The following is a 27,326-nucleotide window of genomic DNA, read 5'->3' as shown; positions in this document are numbered from 1 at the left end:
TATATTTTTTAAACAGGAATGACCTTCCCCGATACACTTATGTGAAAGAAAATTGACTGCCAACATAGCCTGTTAGCTGAGTTTTTGCTTAGGTTATAAAACATAAAGAAGTAGAAATTAATATATATCTTGGATCCACATAACATTAAGGTTTTTAATACAATCATATGCCAAATCTTAAAGCATTTTTTAGCACGGAAACATTAGGTAGTTTTCAAGTTTGTAGCCAGTTTTCTCTTGAAGATCAGGTCATCATAAAAACCTAGTAATATCTCGTAGGGAAGGAGGGCTGAGATGGAAAAGTTGAAAGAAAATGGGAAAAAAATAAAAGTAAAAGTAATCGTGATCTATTGCTAGAATCAAGGAACAGATTGAGCCACTATTGAGAAATGACAAATTGCAGTTAGTACTTTCATAAAAAAAAAATGAAGATGATTTATTAACTCATTCTGGCAAATAATAGGATCAAATTGGACCTCCAAAGTTCTTTTGCAACCTTAGTAGCTATAAGGACTCCTCATATTCAAGTATGTTCCACCATCCTTCAAAGCAACTGTCTATTAGAGAAGAATCAATCACATACTATGATTGTTAGTTTATTGAACTCACCAGGACTGAGAAACAGTAATTTTCTTACATACATCATATCTCTATAGTTCTCAATGAAATAATCTTTAGACTTCCTCATCCAAATACACATACATACATACATACATACATAAATGGGTGCTATTACCAAATTCTGTGTAACTTTTGAAGTTTTTACAGATAGTGATTTTAATGCCATTTATAAAATTTTCTTTTTGTTTTCAAAAGACCCAGACTCATGAAATTATCAGTTTAAAAAAAACACAGAGCTGATCATAGATTATTGAAGATTTGAAGACACTGATAGTTTTTGCTACCCTCAACAAACAAGTACAATACTTTCTAAAGAATTTGCAAACATCACTCATTTTATTCTCATTATTGTAATGAATCTATGAGCAATCAGTTGACTTGTAATCATTTTTAAGAAGTACTAAACATCTGATCCAATGTAAATATTCACAAATCTTCTTTAGAAAAAGCCCTTAATCTAACTCAAATATCATTTATAATATTCCTATTTATGAACTGTCTGCATATGAGGGAAACACTATTAACCAACTGTTACTATAGGAACTAATATGGGTCACATTATTATGGAGAGATTGATGTTAAGAGGCAAACAGATAACTCTGGATATAATGACAAACTTGCCACCAACACGATTCATAAAATCTGGAAATAAAGAGGTTCACCTCTATAGTGAACATTCACAGAGTATTCTGTTGAGCTTCTCAAAAACATTTGGTTCTTATGAGCTTTTACCAATACTACAATAAAGCACACATTCTAATACATTCTTAGCAGTAAAAAAGATAGGACACAACTCAACAAAAGAACCCTCCTTGCCTTCAGTGGAAAGTGGTCTGAATGGTGTACACATCACTTAAATATTTTAAGTCACCAGTCAGCATCCTTCTTATTAAGCATGAGAAGAACCTGACTATGAAGTCTAAGAATACACCCTTGTCATTAGCTTTGAAGCCATACTGTATTCAATTTAATCTTACAACACTGAACACTAGAGAAATTATTTCAGATATTTGGAATTGATATACTGTCCCCATGAGCTACTGGAAACTAAAGTGCTTAAGAGAGAAAAGGAATTGGAAATCTTAATAAGAACATATAGACTCAGGGATTCTTAGATCCTTTTCTGTGAAGGTAAGGATATCACCTATATAGTTCACCATTATTTTCTTCATGTATATCACATAATTCAGCAATGAGTTGCCCAATTCTTTTTTTCAAACAAGTCTTGGGAAATATTAAGCTATATCTACTAAATTGCCATGTTCTGCAAATAGTATTTATTAACTTTGAACTAAAGAGGAGTCTTTACATATGTGATCTTGAAAAAGCTGTTGGCCCTTATGATGCATGCTGTATTTGCAAGATAGCCCTCCAGATGTAATTTTTGTTAATTTCATATGCTTTACCTATAGTTTCGAGAGCAGTCTTAAGATGTGTGGCCCTTCTAATTTTGGCACAAGAAATTGAACTCTAGTAATTCAGCATAAAAACTTTCTTGCTTGGATAAATGTTCTATTTTAAAGCTGTGAGGCTGAACAATTGCTAAACTGAGATCACTGAGGATAAACAGTAAACCTTGAAAATCCATGCAATAGTGTAACTTGGGATGGAATATAGTGATGAGGCCTCATCCTCAATCTAGCTAGTATTGTCAATGGAAAAGATGGGATGACATACTCTTGGGGGAAGACTGAGAGTAGGGAGTTTAGGAGGGGCATGTTGCTGGGAAGATGATACAAAGCAATTATAAGAGGAAAGAAAGGCAAAAGGTTGATAACCATGATCCCTGTCTTCTCCTGGCTGAAATTCCATATACAAAGTCATCATTATCCAACTAGGTACTTCTGGAGTACTTTCTTGGCAATCCCAGGATGCCTCATCAATGATTAAGCCACATTCTACAAACTCACGTAGCACCAAACTAAAACTGGGACCTGGAAGAATATGGAACAATTAGCTAGATACTTGAAATGGCCCTCCCTCTGGCTCCACAGATTCATCCTAGTAGTGACCTCAGCATTTTGCATTTTCTGTCCTACTTAGCCTTGTTCCAGTGGGATTGATTAATACATGTGCATCATTGATGGTGAGAGACCATTGATGAAACATGAAATATTACTGAAAATGCCACACAAAGAAAAGAAACCTGGCAGACTATGAAATGCCATTAATTATCGAGTGAATCCCAATTTCACATATATGAAAATGTGAAAAAAAGAACAAAACCGTGTCTCAGAATTGATGAAATTTAGTTATTTAGATCGAGATAAAAGCAGATGCATCTACATAAAATAGTCATTTCCTCTTATCTCTGATCATTATGAACCAAGATTAATTTAACTTTAATGACGAACTCAGACTAGAATTTTTTTTTCTCCCAAGACTTTAAGACCCTTAGGAAGCTGTATCAAATAATGCTGTTCTACCTATTCTGTTTGCCTTTTAACTAAGCTGCTTCTTGGCAGGCTGAGGGTTTCTTAGCCTTCCAGTTTTAGTTCTGTTGACCTGTGACTATTTTGTCCTTTGTTTGCTATGTAAAGGGGACATTCTGTGACAGGAATGCTTTCGCCAGAACACAGAAGGAGAAATACAGGGATAACATAGTGTGTAAATGACATCATGACTTCCCTGGATGTGCTTCCCTCAAACATAAAGAAGTTCACTTTCTCTGTTCTCTGCCTACATTTAATGAGACAAATCCCTAGTATTTCACTTGTTTGATTTCAGAAAACCCTCTTGCAGAACTCAAGATGACTTTTAGTAGTCCTTCTCTCACCCTGATTTTAGACTAGTGGTTTTGACAAGCAGGGCTTCCAGGTCATCAGTTGTCTCTAAGTTGCTCCTAGGTTCCTCACAATAATTTGCTTAAGGGCCACTAGCCTCCCTACTGCACTGGAAATGTCTCTTAGTAATCTCAGTCATTATTGTGTTTCTACCAACTTGATGACTAGTTTTGGGTTAAAACATTTTCTTTGCAAGTTCTGTTGAATCCAGCGAAAATTTTCAAAAGAAATAGGGAATCATAAAAATATCCTCAAATTCCATTTTGAAATATAAATTTTAAGTTGAGATTCAAAACTTACCTAATTTATTTATTTAACATTTATCAAACTCTTTGATTTTCCACCAGGAAAGTTGGTACATACCTAGAATTCAGCACCTTGGTAGACTGAGGCAGGAAGATCTCAAGTTCAAGGTCAGCTTTGTCATATAACAAAATCCTGTGTCAAAGAAAGGGAGGGTGATGGGAATGGGAATGTAGTTCAGTGGTGGAGTGACCCTGGGTTCAGTCACTAGTACTAGAAATCAAAAAAACAACAACAGTAAACTATGATGTTCCAAACAATGAAGAAGGAAGAGGTACCAAGCTAGATATATAGCCAAGAATCTAGCTGGGGGACCCACATGGCAAAGCAAGGTCCTAATAGCCCCTTTCTGAGTCACAGGAGAAGAATTAACACACAGTGGTTAATGGGATAGGGAGAGAGATGGCTAAGAGGCTGTGACAGGTAGTCCAAAGCTGGAAAAACAGAATTTCAAATTTCTCCCTGACCATGATAGAGGGAGTTTTTAGCCCCAAACCAGGGTAGCTGCAAAAGGCAGAGGTTATGCTCCAGAGCTGGGTGAGTATATGTCTGAGTTTGGTGAAAGATGGGGTCTTACATTGCTTAACAAGGTTGTGTAGATCAACAGGGACATGAGGATTTGATGATGAAGAGTTCTGTGAAGTTAGCCAGAGGCCACTGGAAGGAATGATCATGATGTGATAAGACTTGCTTTTCTTGAGAGCAGCCCTCATAGCACAGTGGAGTGGTTGATGGGCTGGAAGAAGGTTTTGAGTGTAGGCAGGAGGGCATGCTATACCAAAAGATATAGCAAATACACAAATAAGAAATGGTAATTCATGAGGTCATAACCATGCTTTGAGTTTACTGATTTAACCTGGCAATAAATGTCTGGAATTCAGGATAGAAACATGAACTTCAGACAAAGATTTGGGAAAATCACCAGGACATAAATAATAGTTTGGATCACAAAGGGAATGTGACCATTGCACAAGGCAGAGAAGAAGAAAAAAAATCTGGCCTGAGCACTGACATCTCAAAGGCAGTTGGAGCGAGTATTGTCAAAGAACAAATTAATCCCTGAGAGGTTATCAGAAAATGAGGGGAGAGAATCACAGAAGCCAGGGGAAAGGAGATTTTAAAGAAGAAGAAGAAAAAAAAAACATGAGTCAAATGATGCAAATTAATTAAACACGATTTGAAATGAAAGTATTCCTTAATTCAGAAATGAAATTAGGGAGTATAGTTTCTGCTATTTCATTGGTTGGTTGTGACTTTTTTTTGGGGGGGGGGGGGTACCAGGAATTGAACCCAGGGGCGCTTAGCCACTGAACCACAAGTCTAGCCCTTTTTTATTTGTTATTTTGAGACAAGGTCTTGCTAAGTTACTGAGGCTAGCTTTGAATCTGCACTCCTCCTGACTGAGGGTACTGAGCTGCTGAGATTATAGGAATGCACCACCGCGCTGGGCAGTTAGCACCTTTAATAGCATAGTTACTAAGGATTTTTCTGTCTTATATCAGTTCTAGATAGACCTTGGGGATTTTCTTATCTACTCTTTTATTTATGCCTCAACTTCTCTTCAAGAGATGAACTCACTGCCCAGCAGCTTCAGCAGGTGAGAGCATACACCTGCCTTATCTGGTTGGCTACCTCTTCGGGAGAAACAAACCATAGAAAAGTCTCCTGAGTCTGCAGAGGTGTTCTCCAGTAAAATTCTACCACTTGACTCTTGTGCAGGTCAGAAGTTATTTCTCTCACTTCTTTCAGCAAATGAACCAATAACCTGATGTCAGTTTTGCTCTGAGCATATTTTTTCCCCCTAGTATTAGTCTCTTCCTTAACAGGAAGTGGATTAAAAATTCTTTGTTTGTTCAAATTTTTGACATGGTTTTAGTCTTCCAATGGTTTTTGATAATGGCTGTTTGTTCTCTGAAAATCTTGGGTAGTCACACTTTCGGTATCCCTTAGGCTCAGCCAATACCGCCATTTTTTGAATTCCCATTGACTTCCATCACTAGAAGTGTTGTTTCACTGACCCTCCATTTTCAGTTTTTTTTTTTTTTTTTCCTAACCTCTTATTCATTCTTACTTTGACACTGATGGTGGTGGCAAACCCATTCCAGCCTACCTTTTCTGGATCCTGTTGATTCTGTAAAGCTAAATTCCTCCTGACATTTTCAAATTACTTCTAAATAAGGCCTCTAGTCTCTATTACTTTAACAAATGAGAAGGTCTTTTTTCACCTCTGAATTTAGAATTTTAAAATGAGCCATAAATGATACAATGTGATGTTTTTTTAAATTAAAGTGTTCCCCCCATTGTAAAAAAGTAATCCCTATTATATGCATCTTGAAAGAGTGTTTTTACATTTGTGGAAGATAAAAAGTTATTTAGGATTAAACCACCTCAGCTTTATCATCTTGTTGAAATTAGCTTCAGTTTTACTTCTAGTCAGAGATTTAAATCTTTTAATTTTATTTTTTAAAGCACATTGTACACATAATTGTGTATTTCATTTGTTCACTGAAGATCATTTTCAAAGAAACACTGGTAAGTAAATATAAGCAAATTTAAGTGAGATTTTACTTTGATAGCAGTACCTAAATGTTTATAACACATCATTTTAAACCCATTTTATATACATTATCATTTAAGTCATTTTATTTATCAAATATTAATCATGACCAGCTAACAGTTGTTAAATATTAAATTAATATTAAAAATGGTTGCAAGAAACAAACTCTTTCAAGATGACATTCAGAAAACTATATCATCTTTGTCTTTGGCTTTTTGAACTCCACTTGAACTAATCCAGAACAGAATAATTACTAAAATATATATTTACTAAAACTTACTAAAGTGTTAAGTCCAATCATAGAAGACTGGAAATCTTTGGAATTATTCCTTTGTATTTTATGTAGTTAGAATACATAATGTGCCAAAACAGACCTTAGAAAAAGGAGAAATGATAGTCTAAACCACCATGTTTCAATTTTCTAGTAATTTCAGTCTGTGTCTGTTTGTATAAATTTTTTTGCCTCTAAATTTTTGATCCCCATTCTTATTCAGTGTAACAATAGTTTCATATGTGATAGAACAATCCTTCCAACCATCTTCTCCTTGACTTTATTAGAGTCAGTTATTCTCTGTTCCTCAGAAGGCCAAGGTCTGTCTTGACACATGACTAAAAAGGTAAGACCATGTCAAACAAATCTGTTTCAACAAATCCTTCATATTTATTGAAAATAAAAACAGTCTGATTACTACAATGAAATTTTAAATTTAAATTATTTTTCTAAAATATTTAGCTGTCTAATAGTGATTCTGTCTAGGAGGCCAAGAAATACCCAATTATGGCTAAAATATGGAGCAAAAATTTTACTGTTGTTGGAAAAATGACAAAAATATCCCATTTTGTTGTAAATAAATTTTATATACCTCCAAAACACAAATAATGTAAATTCAAAAATGGAGAATATTTATAAATGTAATAAACACTTTTTGAAAGTAAGTGACAGGATTAAACATCACTTTTCTACATATGTGGTGTGACATTTTTATTTTGTTCCAAGATATTTTGCTTTTTGTGTGACTCTGGAGTTTGTAAACATGCCATAACATTTGGTGATTACATAAGGATGATTTCATGGTTCTAGCTTCATATAAAGGTGGCTAGACAGAGCAGCAAAATCAATTTATTTTTCATTTTTGTGGGAAGAGACAAAAGGAAATTGAATGCAAAATCTGCATTAAGACCATATTAGAATTATAACTCAGCAATCTGTTACACATGAGGTGAAAACCAAGTGTAGCCAAGTGTAGTTATTGTGCTATGATATTCAGCCAACAGTGACGTTTAAAAAAAGAAGAAGAAGGAAAACAATGTTTAACCCTTGCCTTGATTTGTAACCCACAATGTTCCAAATGCATATGACCTGACACTATCTCTTGTCTCCTCTTACCAAAGGTACTCAGAGACAGGACTGTCCCTAGGCAAAATCATGAAGTAGGTGAAACTTGTATTCATTACCTACCCTTTTGCAATGACAATCTCACCTTAGATTCTCTCCACCTCCCCGTCCCTAGAAACCTACTCCAGTTGCTCATTGCTCTGGACTCACCCTCTGTTTTCCAGGGGGTTTATGCTGTCTCCTATCGTCCAATCCCTCTTTGTGATTATAAAATTTCACTACTCAAAAATATTCAGTAACCCCCGCAAGAGGAGCTGGGCAACCAAGATCCTCCCTCCTGACCTTTTGAATCTTATTCTCCTCACCATATATTCTACCAAAAGCAGATCACCCACCATGCCATCTTTATTTATACTTTTTTCCATTCTATTCCTTTTGCCTGAGCTGGCCTTCACCTCTCACCTCCATTCATAGCAATCCTACTCATCTTTCAGAGCTTGCCTCAACCGTCCCTCCTCTCTGTGCCTTACCTGATCATCACCAGCCCTTCTCCTCCCTGCCTCATGCATACCACTCATATGGCACTTACCACTTATTGCTCTGTATTATAATATTTATGTATGTATCTTGTCTCCAGGCACTGTGCTGGGCGCTTTACAAACGTAATCTCATTTAAGTTTCACAACAATCTGATGAGGTAGGTATCATACCATTTAATAGTTGAGGAAACTGAGGCTCAAATAGGTTAAATAATTTGCCCAAGGTCACACTACTGGAAAGAAACAGAGTGAGGAGTTGACCCAAACTTGTCTGGTTCCAAAAGTTACTTGCTTTCCACTATACTATATTGCTGTCTCTCAGTTCTTTTTCATTTTCTGAAAGATAGAAACAAGATGAACAACGGAGGAAGAGGCCAACATGGATTTTCTGACTGAAATACATATTGAACAAAGACACGGAGTTTATTATTACTATATTTCTAGCTAGGATCAATTGGCTAGCTAGCATCCATGAGGAATTTAAGTAGAATGTGAGAAAACAGAAAGAAAGCCTTACCTAAAGTTGCTAGAACAAATAAATAGCATAAGAAGAGAATGTTCTAGATCATTTATAATTTAAGAAGGACTAGATGGCATTGGTCTTTCTCTCTCTCTCTCTCACTCTCTCAGCACTGTTGGAAACAAGTACAAGGAAAAGAAGGGAGTGTGAGGTTGATTAGGGAAGGCTTTCTGTTGTAAGAATTTAAAAAAATTTGAGCAGTTAGTAGGCTAAAGATACAGTTACCATCCTAAGTGTCTCCTGAACTAATAATATCTCTATTGAATGTTAAGCCTATTTTTTTTTTCATTCTACCTCTACTGTGACATCTTTGATGAGTTGTGGAAGAGAAACTTAGTGTCCTTGGGAGGAAAATTTCATCCCAAATGCATACATTTTACCACTGCCCTCTCTAGTTCCCAGGAATTTAGAGTTTTGACTCAACCTTGGACAGCTCCCTTCTAGGGAGAGTTCAGTCTGGCCAGCCTTCCATCTGTCATGCAGTAGAGACCCTATCCCAGAAAAGGGTGGAGACTTTAGATCTTTTTGTATTTTGACATCATTACCATTTTTACCTCTCCCAAAGTACAAAATAAAAATCTTCCTATGTGCTATTTTATTCTTTTCTCATTTCCCAGTCCCCCCCAGTTTGTCATATTATGGGTTGCATGTTTCTTTAACATGACTGAGATCCTTAAGTTTAAAGTGGTCATGCAGTTATCATTGAACAAGTATCCTCAGTGCACCTCTCTTGACTCCTGACAGTCATCTCAATTTAATATACAAACTCCATTTCAATTCTTTATTCTCCTTTTATGCCAGTTTTATTCATATATGGTTCTATACTTTTGTTCCTCATACCAATGGTAATGGCAATACAAAAATTATTACTTAAGGAAAACAATATAAGAAATATAAACTTGAATGCAGTACACCCTACCATAGCCCAGGTCCCATGTTAGGCAGCATAAGAATTTTCATTTCAGTTCTGTGCTAAATCTGAGAAAATCAAGGAGCCCAACAGGAAAACCACCTTCAGCCCTGCTACTTTGGGAAAAACAAGCAAACAAACAAACAACAAACAAAACAACAAAAAACCTCAAACATAAATGCTCTTTATTAATTTTTCTTTAAACTTTTTAATGGTTTTTCTTAAACTGCAGAAGTCCTCAAAGCTCATTCACTGTTTTCTAATGTTTTTATTTTGAAGTAATTACAGATTCACAGAAAGTTGAAGGGAAAAAAAAAATTACAGGGTGGACCTGTATACGCTTACCCCATTTCTCCCAACAGTTTCATCCTGTGTAATTATAGTGCACTATCAAAGCCTGGAAAATGTTGTTGAGATAATTCATTTTTTCAATTTCAAAACAGAAAAAGAAATCCACCCTAAAGACAACCCGGATAGTTTTAAGTTGCATTTTCCATTATTTTCCTATACAACAGGCAATAACAGTGCTGCCAGTTCAGGTAAACCAAAAATATGTTCCTATAGTCACAGAGAAGGTTCTCCTACATGTCTGCATCCTCTTCAAACCAGTTTTGTAGCAGAAGAGTGAAAAGCACCCACATTAGAAGACTTTGGTTAAAATTTGATTTTGTCTTCAAATTTGTGACCGTGAGCTTGATCTTTCAAAGTTTCAGTGTCTTCATCTACAAAATGGGGAAAATTATTTTCCTGCCTACTTCATAGAGTTGTTGTGAGGATCCAATATGATGATGTACAGTCAGGGACATAACAGGTTATGAACCAGCAAGTCACAAGTTTATATTCTTTTCTGAATCCACTGCCAGTTATAGAAGTGTAGCTTTTCAGAGGTGGTCTTATTCTTAGAAACAGAACAAAACTACCTCCTTATTAGTCCCATGGCCTAAATTTTCCATCATATGTAAGTAATCGCCCTTTCCTACCATTCTTAGTAGAATAACTACTAGCAATCCATCTGACAAGTGCTTTGTCATTCATTACCTGCATACCCTGAGGCATGGGATCTATTTTAAAATAAATATTTAGTAAGTTTCCTCTATAAGGTGGAATGCATTTTAAGTCTCATTTTATTTTTATCCTGACTACAGGAGTCATTCTTATTTTTTTCATGCCAGCCTGAAATATACAATAGCTGCTCTTGACAATAGTGAGAAATTATAAGGAAACCAAATTAGACAGCGGATGGTTTATGAAGTAGAAATGGAAATCATCCAAGTTGCAATGCACCTTGGTTTGTCTGGATATATTATACACACACCCAACTCACTGGTGGATTCCGGTTTGTGAATAGTAAAATGGTAGTTTAGGCAGTAAGGGTGGAGAAATATATAGGAGAAAATAAACGTAAATCATGGAAAGTAAAGATAAAAGTCTTCGAGCTGAATGTGTTGGGTATTCTAATAAAAATACTGAGACTTGTTTCCTCCCCTCTCCCCCCATGTGTAGGCTGGCATGGCTCTGACCTATGACCCCACAGCCGCTATACAGAATGGGTAAGTACACCACATTTTCTCTGTCTTAATTGCTAGATCTTGACCTCTGAATGAGTACCAAAGAAAAATGGTCAAATATGTTTTGTTTTTGTGTAATGTATTTGAACCAGACTGGTTTTCTTTTTCTTTAACCATTGTAATAATTTCTGTTCCCACATGTGATTCAGATCTCCATTTACACTTCCTCTGTCCACTGGAAGCCCTTCTCTCTTTCTTTTCTTCTCTACTTTTCTTCTCTTTCCCTGCTACTACTGACCCCAGTAATGAAACACAGTGAAGAACTGGATGTGAATAGGAAGTATAGATTGAGAATTATCTGTTTCTCTAGGACAAGAGTGATTCTCCTGATAATCACTATAGAAATTAGGTTTCAAGAATTTCTAGAAATACATCAATAATGTTTTTTCTCTTTCCTTCTGGTAGTCTGGGTAGTGGTCATGGCCAGAAGTGAGGTTAGTAACTCAGGTGATTGTATCCTCATTTTTCAGTTTAATCAGCCTCTGGAAATTTTTAGTCTCTTAGTTAGCTTTAAATCCCTTCTCTGAAAAATAAAACCTTCAATCTACATGGCCTCTCTATAATTCTGTGGATTCTGAATATCTTTTGTTGAAACTTTTTTCTCACCTCCTATTCCATTCTCTCTGCTTTGACTATCTTATAATTAACAATGATCATTCGTTGGTTGGTTGCTTAGTGTATTTTCACTGCCTTTTATGTTGACTTTCAGTTGTCTATCTTTGTCTTATTAAACAATCAATTGTCATGAAGGCCTCATTGAAGATCAATATAAAAGGTAGAATGAGTTAAATTCTATTGTTCTATTTGGTCAGTGACCTCTAATGAAAATTTTTAGGAGACTGAGTGTTAGCATAATTCTCTCTTATTCTTACCATCATTCATTCCACCAGTCATTTATTCATCCCTTTAGTAAACATCCAGGGAATCTTCCAGGCACAGTGCTATGTCTTATAGATGTTAAAGATCACTGTACCAGACAAGGCCATTTCCTGCAAGAAGTTCACAGTCTACTTTCCATGAAGAGTAAGCACTGGTAGTAGAAAGGGTAAAAGTTTGGGCCTTTGTCCCTTGGTTGATGAAAACTGTCCACCTGGAGAGAAGCTTAAAGATATCCATTCATTTAGCCAATAAGCATTTACTCATTTCAAAAAAAAAATTTAAAAAGCACTTTAGACTTGGTGAATTGAGAAAAGTAAAGACATAGCCAAGAAAGCCTTCTAGAATTAAGTTGCATAACTGAGATAAAATAGTTAATTCAAAAGCTACAAAGTGAGACAGTGTGCTAAGTGACAGTGACAGAATGTAGGTACTCTAATGGAAGGAATGATATTTACTAAACACACACTATTCACAAATTACTTGATATTTTCAACTTAATGGGCCCAAATTGGTAAATTTGATATAAGAGTTAAGTAAATACATGTGGTTAGATATAGGAATTTATTTTGAAAATGGGTACACATTTAGAGAAATAGAAATAATAGTTAAATAAGCAACTGAATGCCTACTCATTAGATTCAGAAAGTGTTAATATTTTACAATGTTTCAGATATATATATGTGTGTATATATATATATATATATATGTATATATATATATGCATGAATGTGTGAGTGTACCTGTTTCCAATCCTTGACTCTATGTCAAGGATTGGATATGCAGCAGTGACCTAGATGTACCTAGTCTTTATATCATAGAGCTTATATTGTTAAAGATAGAAATAGAATAACTTATTTTTATACCTAATTATACACTTAATTATTTAATTATAATTGTGTTAATCACTAGTATGATCAATAGATATGTTTGTTGGACCATATCAAGGCAAAATTTAGACATCATAACACTTCAGCCCTAAATTATTCAATGCACATCTTCAAAATTACAGACATTGTGTCACATCATGGCAATATCATTATCACATACAATGTAATTAACACTAATTCCAAAATGTCATGTTTTCCATATGACTTTCAATTATCTCCAAAATGCACCATATTGCCCACTGATTCTGAAGCAAAATTAAAAACTCATATGAAATACCTCAAATGGTTTATTTCATGAACTAATGATAACTCCTTTTGGTGAGTGCTAACATTCCCTTTTTACAGATAAGTAAATGAACCAGTTCAGTCTGAGGAAGAGCTAAGAGTCAAATGCTAGTCTATGACTCTAAAAGAGTCTAATGCCCTCGCCAAGTAGGAAAAATGGAAAACTATATAGAAGCCATAGTATTTAACATAGAATATCAAATACCCTCTCCTACTGCCCACTAAGGTAGTCCTCATGATGAATAGTTTACTCAGGAACAAACTATGATGCTGCAAATACCCACCTCTACCCGTCTGTCTGTCTGTCTGTCTGTCTATCTATCTATCTATCTATCTATCTATCTATCTATCTATCTATCTATCTAGTGAAACTGGGTTTTGAACCAGGACCTTGCACATGATAGGCAAGTGCTATACCACTGAGCTGCATACCCAGACCTTTTATTTTTTCTTTTGAGACATGATCTTACCAAGTTGCCTAGGTTGGGCTCCAGTATGTGGTCCTCCTACCTCAGCCTCCTAAATAGCTGGAATTATAGGTATGTGCCACCATACCAGCTCAAATTATTGATTTTATCAAGTATCATAAAATAAAGAACTTTATTCCATTAATCAGTCCCTCTTTTCAACACATTGTTGCCCATAGAATATTACTTTCAGTCTGTACCTTATACACTCCAGTCTCTTCCACCTACAAGGAGGTTAGAAACAAAACAGTCCTTTCTGCTGGCAGGACCCCATCTAGCCACCAGAACTTCTCTTTCCTGATAAATGTCTTCAGTAGTCTACACAACTGTCATCCTTAGTCTTCTCTGATTCAGCCTATCAAAATGTGAATTCTAGACCAAAATTCCCTGGAACTTCTCTCATTGATGCGCCCACTGATCTCCAAATCTGAGAGCTGTAACTCGAGCTTTTAGTCCATTTAAATATTTGACATCTTACACATTTGACATTTTTTAAGAAAAAAAAAAAAATCACCATTTATACTGTTTTGAAACTCTTTCCTTGGATTCCACAACTCCATTCTTTGCTTTTTCTCTTGCTCCTCATTCTTACTGCCTTCTGTTTCCTCTTCTGATTCTGCCTCTTTTACCTGCTTTTCTTCTTATTATTTTTTATTTTTAGGAGCTAAAGACTTCAACACACCTTTCAGTTCATAATTAGCTTTAGAGCCATTTCACTGTTCACAGATGTCTTTGTATGTTCCCAAACTGAGGTCATGATCTTCATTGACACTTCACCATACAAACCACACGAATTTAACTGGAGAAAATATTACATTATTTTTCCTGTTTAGGAAATTCACTATAAAGTCATTTAAGCTACAAAATCCAGTTTAGAGCTTGGATTCTTTCTTTGGGGCTCTTTCTTCTCCTAATTTTCCTTGACCAAATTTTTCATTAAATTTTGTTCTCCCTATATCCAAACTTTATCTTCAACTCAGTCTTTCTGATCTACCACTGGGGAAATTAATCAAATCATCATGACATAACTCTAGTACAGTGTCATTTACCTGCCTCTAGTATAGCTCCTCCAAGTCATTTTTCTGTTGCTTTCTAAATAATTTTTACTTTTCAACATTATTTATTGGTGTGTTACAATTATACAAAATAGTGGAATTTATTGTGATAAATGCATATATGCACATAACATAATTTGGTCAATTTCATTCCCCGGTATTTCCCCTTTTCCTGCCTAGTCCTCTTTCTTCACTCTACTGGTCTCCCTTTTATTTTCATGAAATCCCCACCCCTCTTATTTCCTTTTCTTTCTCTCTGGCTTCCACATCTGAGAGAAAGCATATGATCCTTGACTTTCTGAATCTGGCTTATTTCACTTAATGTGATGCTCTCCAGTTCCATCGATTTTACTGCAAACAACAATTTCTTTCTTCTTTTTTACTGAGTAAAACTCTATTGTGTATAAATATCACATATTGAATAATTAGTAAAAGTCAATGTAATCACAGGAATCACCTGATTCACTAGCCATAGAACAAATTTCAAGCTCCCCTGAATAGCCCAAAAGGAATTCCAGACATGGGTTACTGCAGCTGAACTGAACTCTGTGGGTCTCAGAACATCCCACTGTACTCTGGGGCTTGTTAATTAGAGAATTTTCCCTGAGTTCAGACATGGTGACACCCACTAATTATTCCCCCCCCATTCAAACATACACTTTTATAAAAAAGTATTCAAGAACATCATCAAATTATACCAGGCAGAGCTATTGCACAATTCACAATAGCTCATCAGAGAAACAGTGTGAGCAATGGTTAAGAGAACAGAATCTAGAACCGGACTACCCCAGCATGCATCCAGATTCTGTCATTTACCAAACACAAGACCAAGGACAAACTGCATTTCAGTTCCCTTCTCTGTGTTCCCTTCTCTGTCTCTGTGAGGTAGAGATGATTGTGCTAGCACTTTTTCATAAAATCGTGTGAAGATTAGAGGAAACTGGTGTGGTGCAACGTGATCAGTATTGTAAATACTGATGTTATTGTTATTCCCACAGTATGTATGACAATTAGCCTTTTCTTCATGTAGCTATTGACGTATGTGTTTGTTTTGCTGCTGGACTGTTAAGTCAGTGATCGTATTCACTCTGTCTTGTTGTTTTGAGTAGACAGTTTAAACCAGGCACTCTGCTGCATACCTATAATCCCAGAGACTTGCGAGGCTGAGACAGGAGGATCCCAAGTTCAAAGCTAACCTCAGCAACTTAGTGAGACCCTAAGCAACTTAGTGAGACCCTGTCTCAAAAATAAAATAAAATAAAATAAAAGGCTGGGGATGTTGCTCCATAGTTAATCACCCCTGGTTTCAATGCCAGGCACAATAATAATTTTAAAAGAAAAGTTTGAATAGACTGTTTAATACAGCTTTGGGAATGCCAAGTCTGAAATGAGAACCATGGTCACACCTGCTTGGTCTGGAGTGTTGACAACAGGGAAACCACCCCTTGCCCCAGCCATCACCCCAGGCTGCCCCCATGTGACATCTTAACCTCATTCTCTGTAAACACAACATCTAGTGTCACCCAAGCAAAGTGCCCCTGAATTTCTCACATCCTGGTTGAGACTGGAATTTTGGAAGCATTAAACTATTCATTGTATTATTGATGATGAGATGATAGAAAGTTTATGTGCTATAGTGAAATGGAAAGAAATAGGAAGATTATACCTAAGTAATATTATTCATGTGATTCTTTTTCATCGAGATAATTTTTTAAAATATTTTGCTCATCTTTGGTTTTTATTGCCTCACATGGTAACATGTGCCCTGACAGGACAATCCTTTCTACACACATGTCAAAATAGCTGCAAATATTTTCTCAACATACTGTCCCTTAGGTTAACACCGACACTTCATAGAGGTGTAAAAACTGATTTAGATAACTACTCAGCACACCAAGGAATCTAACATAAATGTCTAGAATAAAGAATGCTATTCCCTATTCACACTGCTGTACTCCATCTAGCAGTCAAACCCAACTCAGAGAGAAATAACCTAACAGATAGAGAGAAAAAAAATTAATAGGTAATACTGTGGAGGAGAGGCTGGTCCTATACCATGGCCAGACCAGAGGGTGGTCTCCAAAGACAGTTGCCACTCACTCCAATTTGGTTAGTACTGTTAAAGATTACTTAATGTTGATTCAGTTGAGTTCAACAAAACTTTTTAAAAAATATCTATCTATTGAACTGTTTAAAATTATTTTTGTGATAAAATTTGAGAAACAAAATTTTTACATTAGTTACAAAGGACATGTATACAGTTCTAATGTGATATAGGAGACAAATACCATTATGAACAAAGCACAAGAAGTACTAAAGATTCATGTACATATTTGCTTTTATTTATATGAAATATTCCTGCATGAGAATACAAGAAAGGGTGGTAGGGTAATCATTTTATGCTAAGAGCCAATGGAGAATGGAAATAGAGGTAGAAGGGAAATGTTTTTACTATTAACCTTTTTATATTTTTTAAATGAGGAAAATTAGTTCCACTGGACACAGAGGAGAGGTATTTGTGTTCCAATGAGGCATTCAATGAGTGGCTTCAGGATGAGTAGTATCATGAGTTTGTCCTCTTACAGAGGTTCCATTCCTGGTTAAAGGACATGTTTTATAATCCTGTAGTGTCCTATAACAGTATGCTAAACCACAGGCTTTTCTGATTATCTTAAGCCAATATGTGGCTGGGTTGTAGTTGGGGCCTCAGACTGTGTGAAGATTTGAATGTTCTGAATCCCATCACGTCCACATTAATACAGCAACTAAACTGAAATAAAGACTCTCACATTTAGCTTGATTGTTACCTAATGAAGAACAAACGTTTTGTCACTGGACCATGGTAAATCTATGCTGTTTGCATTTAGTCAGCGGAAAATGCCAGTTCTGTCATCTGCCTGAATCTGTCCAATTACCACGTTTAGAAGAATTAGTTCAACGTCACTTCTGTCTCACGCTTTGGAAGTTAGAGTGAAGAACTGAGTCACTATAGAAGAGGAAAAAAGCTGCATACTTTTTCCAATAGGCTAACTTATAAGAGGTGAAAATGCCTGTCCTTCTTTCAGAGCTCTCTGGCATAACTCTATAATTTGTTATTACTTTTGCCCTGTTGCTTTTTTAGCAGTTCAATATGAAATCCCATCACTTTCAAATATGAGCATGGGAGGTGGGGAACAATCCCTCCCATATTCAAAATCTCATCACTCCTGTGCCCTTTTCACTGAGAGATGCTGTGTGAGACCCTCTTGGATTGTTTTATTTGAATAAAATGTATTCTTGGGGGAGATATGAAAAGAATGTTTTCTATAACATTGGTTTGCCAGCTGTTTTATATGGACATTTGATATTAAGTGATACAGAAGCCTTATCTTATTATACTAGGAAAGAAATCTAATGTGAAGGATACATTGGCATTACAATAAAAATGACCAACAACTTATTAATCTGGTACTCTTGTGTTACCCTGAGGGTAGCATTCATGGTTCTGACTCTAACAATGTAGCCTGCAGACATGAAACACAAGCCTGTGCTGTTTATTTTAGTGTGTAAATAGGATTTTGTATGTTTTTTCTACAAGAAAAAAAGACATCCTAAAAACATCCTACCCTAGGGTTATTGATACATTCATGGTATTTTTATTATCAGTGAAATAAGATTTTACCATATTACTACTGACTGCCAAATTCCCTGTAGATGACTTTACTGCAGGCAGAAATAATATCCTATTAGTGACCTACACCTACATTTTCTGGACTCACAGAGAGTAATTGCCTTTACTGCCAGATTACCAAGTAACTTTTAACATTCATTAGACATATTAAGTTTTCAAGGACCAGCTTAGAGTTCTTTAGATCATAGTTAACTTCTCTTACCCATTTTGGCATTTGGTATTTTGTTTGTGCGAAATCTCTCCAGAGGTAACTAACCCATATGCTTAAGGCCGGGTTCCTCAGTCTCAATCCTATTAACATTTTGGACCAGATAATTTTGCTATGAGAGCTTTCCCACATGTTGTACAATGAATAGTGGCATCTAGACCTTTCCATAGCAGATACTGTAGCATCCACTCTCCGGACTGTGGCACGTGTCTCCAGACATTATCAAATGTCACCTGGAGGGCAAAATTTCCTCTGGTTTAGAACCACTAGGTTAAGTATAAAAGAAGTCCTTGTTACATTTAAAATACTATGTGAATCTTGTCAAAGAAATATCTCTTAAGAGAGTAAACTGATTTCAAGAAAATGTGTTGCACAATTCACTCTCAGTTTCCTGTAACAGGATTTTGCAAGGTATAATGTATGTGTTTACTGATATAAAGCCATAAAGGCATATTTCAGAATTACCTTAAGTCTATTATTATGGCTAAAAGTATTGTCAATTTTCTTCCCGGTTCCCCAATATCATAGCACCTCTGCCTGAAGGATTACTTGGATGTTCTAATTTTTTGATGTGATGCCTCTGTAAAAGTATTTTCAACCCATGAGATGGACACATGACAGGAAATAGGAAAAAGCTAAGAGATTGGAAAACACATTCTACAGTTTTCCCTTTGAGTCTGTATATTTTCTTTAGATAGAGCACCTCTAAGCCTCAGACGCACTAGTAGTCTCTCCTTTCCTGGCTTAAGAAAAGGTTTTCTGTAAATTCATCTGGTTTGTGTTTGGGCTTGAGAAGAGCTTATTTTCAGATACCAGAATTAGAGGATCAAGATAGTATGCTCAGCTCAGTCTGTTCTTTCCCGTACATTTTTCCTTCTAAATGACTCTGTCTTGAGTGGCAGTATTGGAACTTGCTGGGAAGTATGAAATATCATTCTTGTTTGATAGATAGGATTAGAGCAGATAGAACAAAAATGCATTAAATTTTCCCCCAAGGGTTTCTTTTGTTAGTATCAGTTTACTTGGCTGGTTTCTTTATGTTTCTGCTCTCAGTTTTCCCTGTGGAATTTCCGGTAAACTCTTCCTGTCAATCCAATTTTTATTGCTTTCATTTTTAATACTCCAATTGGTACATTTTATAAAATAGACCAGCCATGCTAAAATGTGATGCATGATTTTCTCTGTCAGTATTAGAGGGTGCACTTGAGTCTCTACCTGAAGTTAAACTACTAGAGGTGTGAGGGAAGGACTGCTGTTTGAGTGGTCCTGGGTACCTGTCATGTCTTCATGATCCTTGGACAAGTCATTCTGTTTACTGCCTCATAGATAAGATCTGTCAAAAATAAGACCTAAAGGGAATTATTAAATGCAAACCATGTTTTTTATAGAAAAGGACTTTCGTCTAGTTACTATTGTCCTTGTATGCATAGAAAATAGGAGTTAAACTTCTGAGTATTTTGCTGGACTGTGTTCTCTGGACTCTCTTCTCTTAGCTTCCTACTGTTTTCAGGGACCCATTTTTTCCGTTCTTGTCCTCTGGGCATTGGCCATCCTGTACTGTGATCACCACTTAATTCCCCAAGCTTCTCTGCATTTATTCATTTGTACAATATATTTATACAGCATCTGCTATTTCTCAGCCTCCTTTCTAGGCAACAAGGCCAGTATGACCCCAGGCCTCTTTGAGCTGATGTTCTAAAGAGAGAAATCACTGGTAAAGATATTGCATTTCCCAACCTGGGATATGTTGTAAAAGTATATTGAGTGGGTGGTTTAAACAAAAGAAATTTACCTTCTCACAAATCCCGAATGCTCCAAGTTCAAGATCAAGGTTCCTGCTGATTAGGTTTTGGTGAGAGTTCCTTTCCCAAATTGTAGACAGTCACCATCTTACCATATCCTCAAATGGCCTTTACCCCAAGGCATGTAAACAATAAGCTATTTATTATCTCTTTTTATTAAGAACATTAATATTATGCATTCTAGGTGCCAACTTTATGACCTCATTTAACCCTAAATACTTCCTCAGAGATCTTCACATACAACTACACCAGCAGTTAGGACTTGCACATAAGAATTTGGGTGGGGAAGAGTCTCAAACATTCAATCCATGACAAAGGTAAATATGGGACTGTGGCTCAGTGGTAGAATGCTTGCCTAGCCTGTATTCATTCCTCAGTACCACATACAAAATAAATAAAGGTATCGTGTCCATCTGTAGCTAAAAATATATTTAAAAAATTACTACATCACATAGTGATGAGCACAAAGAAGACATTAAATACATAAGAAAAAAGAGATAGAAAACAATTGGAACAGAAGCACCATTGCTACATCACCTACAGACCTCTCTAAAGAAGAGAGAGTCGAGTGAGCCCAAAGACGAAAAAGAGCCAGTCTGAGGGAGTTTGGGGAAGCAAGCATTCTAGAGAGGAAGAATAACAAGTGGAGCAGCCAGAGGGGAGATATGGGAGAGAAGAAAGTCAGTGTGGTGGATCCTAGTTGACCAGTAGAAATGAGGTGGGAAAATATAAGAAGGTAGGTGGTATCCTGATTGTCCTAGCCAGGGCAAGGAGTTCAAATTTTGTTTTCATTGCAATGAAATCCTTTGGAGAGATGTTAAACTGATGAGTGTGTAAACAAGGTTTAGTTTGAGTGACTCTTAGAGATATCTCAGAGTCTTATCCATCTTTGATACACATAGGAACTGCTTAATACAATTTTTAAATTGGGAAGATGGATGCTTTCTTAAATAACAATTGGCTTCTTGAAAGAGACAATTAGGTATAATTACTCAGTATATTCACTCTTTCCATGTACAATTCTATAATTTTGACAAACATACACAACTGTGTAACAACGGTCAAGGTATTGAACAGCTACAGCCTGTCCTCAAATCACCACATGCTGCTTTGGAATTAATCCCTTCTTCCAACCCCAGACTTTAGTATCCATTCATCTATTTCTGTCTCCATATTTTGCTTTTTCATGTTGTGATATAAATGGGATTACATAGTGTAAAACCTTTTGAGTCTGACTTTCAGTTAGCATAATTCACTTGAGTCATCATTTTGACTGTACCAGTAGTTACATTTGACCCTTGCTGTCTATGGATTCCACACCCACTGATTCAACTGAGAGAGAAAATATTTGGGGAAAAAATGTATCTGTATTAAAAATACACAGATTTTTTTTCTTGACATTATTTGCTAAATAATTTAGAATAGCAACTATTTATATAGCATTTGCATTATACTGGGTGTAATAAGTAATCATGAGGTGACATACAACATGTAGGAAATATACTCAGGTTCAATGAAAACACTACACCATTTTATATATGGGACTTAAGCATTCTTGCATTTTGGTATTTGTGGTGGGTTCTGGGACCAGTGACACATGGAGACAAAGGGATGACTACACTATTTTTTTTAATCCCTTAGTAGGTTTTGTTGTATGAATACACCATAGTTTGTCAATTCAGTTCAATGACATTTAGGGTTTTTCCAATTTCAGGCAAGTATAAACATAGCTTCTATAAAACATTCATGTTAATCTCTTTGTTTAGACAAAAGTTTTCATTTACTTGAGAGAAAAGTGGTATTGCTGGGACATATGGTATGTGACATTTAACTTTATAAGAAACAACCAAGCTGTTCTCCAAAGTGGCTGCACTGTTTTACATTTTCAAGAGCAATGAATGAGAATTCTACTTTTTCTGCATCCCTGTCAGCCCCTAGTTTTCTGTTTTTTTTGTGGTTTTTTTTTTTTTTTTTTTTTTTTTTTTTTGCCATCCTAATAAGCATGTATCCAATACCTTTTTTTTTTTTTTTTTCAACTTACAACTATAAATTTAGGGATCCATTGGATAGAATGTAGAATGGACTACTTTTTTTTTCAGGTAGTCTTTTTTAGATATCCAAAGTGTATGACCTTAAAATATTCTTAAGAGCTAGATAAAATAAATTTAAGAGTGTCATTCCCTAATCCTGACTTGACAAATTTGCTCCTTGGATCCTGGCAGCCTCTACATTCAATACCAGTCTCAGGAAATGCTTCCTTTTCAAGTAACCCAGGAAATTCTCTATTTAAAACATCAGTGACTCCTGAGGCTTATTAGAACTTTGTCTCAATAACTTTAAAAAAAGAACATAGGAGCTGATTAGGCATTGAATAGGCATATGGCAAAACTCAAGTAATGATTCTTTTATCCCTGACATACATTTTTCCTATCAATCTTCACATCCACAAAATACACCATTCCAGGAAACATAGTTGTATTTGTTCTGTGGCTTGCTACTCCAGCCTTTCACTTACAGTGAGATAGGAAGGAAGAAATATGACTTATATTTCTGCTAGTGAATTTGAGCATCAAGCAACTCATGAATTTGAAGGTACATCCTGAACAGAGAAGGATATATAACTTATTTTTATTTCTAGGATTCACCCATTACTAGATATCCAGAAGAATCATCCCACTTGTGACATGTGAATTCCTGATTTTGCCCAGTATCACTTTATAATTGTTCTGTGAAGGACCCTGGAGTCTCCAAGAATATGTCACATACAGCCAGCTTCTCCATCTTGATTGAATTCAGAAAATATTTCCATTCCAACCTACACACTGATTGTCCTCTTTCTTATCTTTTCATGAAGAAAGTATTCTCTGCATGAGGGCACATAGTCTAGCACAAAATATGCAGAAGTTCCTAGGAACTGATCCTTATTTCCTGAATAAAGAGAGAGGTATAGTTCTGTTGGTATCTTCATAAAGCTTGGTGTTTGCATTTGCCTTTCTCCCAGAGAGCTTTAGAATGGCATTACCTTTTTTGAACAGAATGATGCCCATGGCTTTTCCACTCTTGCTGGTTAAATTACTATTATATCCTCCTTGCAGAAGAGATATTTTTTGTAGCTAATTTTGTAAGATGACTTGAAGTAGTCATTTTGTTCAGTGATTTACTTCTCTTAATGGAATCCAATACTGTCAATCTCCTGGATGCTCCTATTAAGAGTTGGTGGAAAATCATGAGTGTGGAACCCTTGTCTTTCTAAAACATGCTTGGTAGCATTTGATCAGTGGCCAGGCGTTCAGCAGCTTCATGAATCTTCTTCTTCTTCTTCTTTTTTTTTTTTTTTTCTGTTTGCAGATTTTATTCTTCACCGTACAGTATTGCAACCAACCGCATGATTCCACAGACATCTATCACGCCATTCATTGCTGCTTCCCCTGTCTCCACATACCAGGTATGTCTGATTCACCTGCACCTCAGGAGAGATCTTCCTTACCAGTAATGCAATATGTAGAGGCAAAAAGTACACAGTAGAATAAAAGTTGTCCTCATATACTTTAATCTCCTCTTAATGTGATAATGCTCAAGTTATGGATTAGTCTATACTTTCTAGGGCCTGTTTGCATCAATTCAGTGAATAATAAAATCCAACATGCTTTTCATTCTTCCTGCTGAGTTTTTGATTATCCAACTTTCCAGCCACTATTAGTACAATTCTCTTACCACTGGGGAATTATTTTGTTTGTTGTCTGTTATTTCAGTTGTTCATGTTCCCTATTGTGTCTTCCCTAAAAGCACATTTCTAGCAATCCCTTCACTTATATTCCAGAATATTTTACCATTGTCATCTCCTTTTGTCACAGTTGTCCTAGTAAAGCTACACAGGTAGATGCTAAATCATACTTCCACCCAAATAAGGAAAATTATCGAAGTGCTAAAAAGTTATTCCTACTCCCTGTTCATATTTCATTCTCAGTTTCAGAGAGATCAAAAGGGACCTCCGTGATTCCACATGTTGGAACACAAGAAAATCTGAGACTCAATGTGTGTCTTAAACCAGATGTTGCGACCAGTCATTCCAAGTGCACAGGTGGATTGAAATAGTCACACTTTTCCCTGAAAAAATACTCCTTTGAAATATGCGATATTACTCCCTTCTGCTCTTTACCTAGTTATTCTTCAAGCAACTCTTCTTATTCTGATTAGAAAATGCCTATAAATGCTACATCTAGAAAGTAGTTTCTTTTTTTAAATAGTTGTGAGAGAACGAGCAAGTGTGTGCATGCATGTGCTTCTCCGTGTTTTACAAATGGTGGGGTTGGACGTTTTACAGTGGGTAAAACTATCATGCTGACTGCTACTGATTCAGTGAAGTTTCACCTGATTCAGCCACTGCATACTTCATTTCAGGATGTCCCAGTTGTCAAAGCATCCAACTTAAGACTAAGTGCATTTTTCCTTCACTGATTTCCCCTGAAGCAGATCATTTTCATTCTTTTTCTGCACTCTTGAAATATATCCGTGGGTGAATGGAATAGACTTTTGTTTGAATTGCATTAGAGGGTCCTAGAATGGCTGATTTCTTAATTGTCTTTCCTTGGGACCCATGAGGCCAAGTGCAGGTGCTATTCAGTTTTTGTTCTTCCTGCAGGCCAGTGTGTGTGTGTGTGTGTGCGTGTGTGTGTGTGTGTGTGTGTACGTGCATGTGCACGTGTGCTTTCTTTTTTCTAATCTTGCTCTCTGCTTCAGCCAAGACCACCCACTAAGCCACAGTGTAGAGTACTTTGGTGATATGAATAAAAATTGCACAGAAAAGACACTTCACTTGGGAGGGCTCATAAGTGAAATTTAACTCTAGTTCCCTTCTTTCAAAAAAGAGATTATAGCAATTTCCCATGTTGTTGACTCTTGGCTTTTCACCACTTTATTTTTTTTTAATAATATAAAGTGAATTGGCAATTTGGTTGGTGTGAGTGTATTGGAAAACAAAATCTTCATGGTTTCCTATGTGACAAGTCAGCATAGGAAGTCTGGCTTTCTCATTTGACTGACACATGATACCTTTAAGAAGAGCTGGCTGGCTCAAATGCACATTTTTATTCACCATACCAATTGCCATGAAAGAAAAAACCATTTCTAAACTTGTTTAACTTGGATTTAGCCCAAAGCACTCCTCACAATTTTCTGGTTTATTTCTTCATCTTTTATACCATTTTTGCTGCTTGGGCATTTTGCTAAGATTGGGATCACCTGAGCATTTAAAATCACAACCAAAAACAGACAAAAAGGAAGTCTAGAAGTTAATTCTTACTTCCTTCACTACTTACCTCGGTATCCCTGGGAATTGACCTGAAAAAAGTCTCTGAGGCCTCCTAAGTCTTGAGTCTTCGGCACCAACCTCAATATGCTTCAAGATCCAGTCAGGACCATGTGGACACTAAAAGTAAAGCCAGCCAGTGAAATGGGAAGTTGCTTTATTTCATTGTCTCAGGGACCAAATTAATCAGGTCTAAGAATTCCCTTTTTAGTTTTGATCACTAATTAGCTATAAAGTCAGATGGACTCCACTTCCTTATGACCTAGTGTGACTCCACTGAACACAAGAACCAGTTCTCTCTGTGATTGCTTTGTGCTAATAAATGCTGTTTGATATAGGTCCAGAGTACTTCATGGATGCCTCATCCGCCATACGTTATGCAACCAACAGTAAGTGTTCTCAGTCACCTGAGGCTAAATATTTCTCTTATCCAAGTGCAAGCTTTTGTAATGCATCGAAGCTTCGGGGTAAAGCTTTTGTTATATTCTGTAACTCTTTCAGGCAGCCATATTCTCCAGATAAAAAGCTGTTCCTGAAAATATCTACAAAAGCATGTACAACTGATAGCTAGAGAGACAGAGGTAGATATAGAGAAAGAGGGAAAGAAAATATAGAAACTTTATTGTAGGAAATAGCAGAAAAGCAGTCAACTTCCCAACTGATGTCTACCATTTATTATGAATGATAAATTTTTGCTTCGTACAAGAACTCAAAACTCTGGACAGGTAAATTCTTATACCAGGAAAGTCTTCATTTTCCTTCTTCAGATGTAGTCTGATGGGTTTAGGGGGCAATTTTGAGTATCAGAGCCAAGTGTTGACTTGAAGCAATATATTTGAAATGTGAAGGTAGTTCTGTGCTAATCAATGATGATCTATAGATAGCAAAAGTGGGTAGTTTTTATTTTCTATTTTTTTTAAATGTTAACTACTTATAGCTCTTCTTTTCTTTATGGGAAATGTTATCCAAAAATATTCATACTATTTTCTACTGACTAGATTTCCCATTTTTCACATTATATCTGTTCCAAATGTAAAGCATGATATGTGACATTAGAATCTAGAATGGAGACCAATATTCCTTTGATCTTGTCTCATCTTCCAGGTTTTCCAGCTCTATAGCAGTATGAGAGAGAGTGAGAGAGAGTGAGAGGTGGGGGGGAGAGGGACAGAGGGAGAAGGAGGGAGAGAGTGATTGATTGATTTCAATAACAACACACTCATGGGAGTGTGAGATAGAGGAAAGAGCCCGACTGCTCTCTGGTGTACTCCTGTACTCCTTGGTAGCTTACATCTGTGGCATTGTGTCCTTTTCTGTCAGTACTTTAGGGAGGATCAAATGAGAGGTCTGTGAAAACAAAGAAAAAATATGAAATGCTGTCCATTATCATTGCCATTATCCTTATGATGGAATGGTAGTTGTACAAAGAAGGAGTAATGCTTTATTTTAACCCTTTTGAAAGCGAAATTTAAAGACCATGGAGCTGGATGCACAGGCATTCACTTCCTGCATTTAGAGGACCACAGAAACTGTTTTTCATACTTGAACTTTGTCCATTTTTTAAAAAAAATAAGGAACTTATGCTGCTGCTAACATTTGAACAATTTGTTTTTTTATTTAAAGAATAC

The 27,326-nt window shown here is 36.2% G+C and overlaps 1 protein-coding gene across 9 annotated transcripts in view; it reads left to right on the top strand.

Annotated features, from left to right (window-relative positions):
• RBMS3 (RNA binding motif single stranded interacting protein 3) overlaps positions 1 to 27,326 on the top strand; it is a gene marked incomplete at its 3' end in the record, with an annotated part of 684,132 nt that overhangs the window by 553,166 nt on the left and 103,640 nt on the right. For 4 of the 9 annotated variants that reach the window (XM_079113995.1, XM_079113994.1, XM_079113997.1 and 1 more), the window contains exons 8-10: positions 11,073 to 11,119; positions 23,739 to 23,835; positions 26,037 to 26,087. In XM_079113995.1, the coding sequence (XP_078970121.1) occupies positions 11,073 to 11,119; positions 23,739 to 23,835; positions 26,037 to 26,087 (195 nt within the window). Of the gene's footprint in view, positions 1 to 7,656; positions 7,696 to 11,072; positions 11,120 to 23,738; positions 23,836 to 26,036; positions 26,088 to 27,326 lie in introns of all 9 variants that reach the window. The other 5 variants (XM_079114001.1, XM_079113998.1, XM_079114000.1 and 2 more) reach the window with 2 other exon arrangements.

The sequence above is a fragment of the Sciurus vulgaris genome (assembly GCF_902686455.1).
Source record: "Sciurus vulgaris genome assembly, chromosome: 16".
NCBI lineage: Eukaryota > Metazoa > Chordata > Mammalia > Rodentia > Sciuridae > Sciurus > Sciurus vulgaris.
This window is presented reverse-complemented; position numbering and strand designations above follow the sequence as displayed.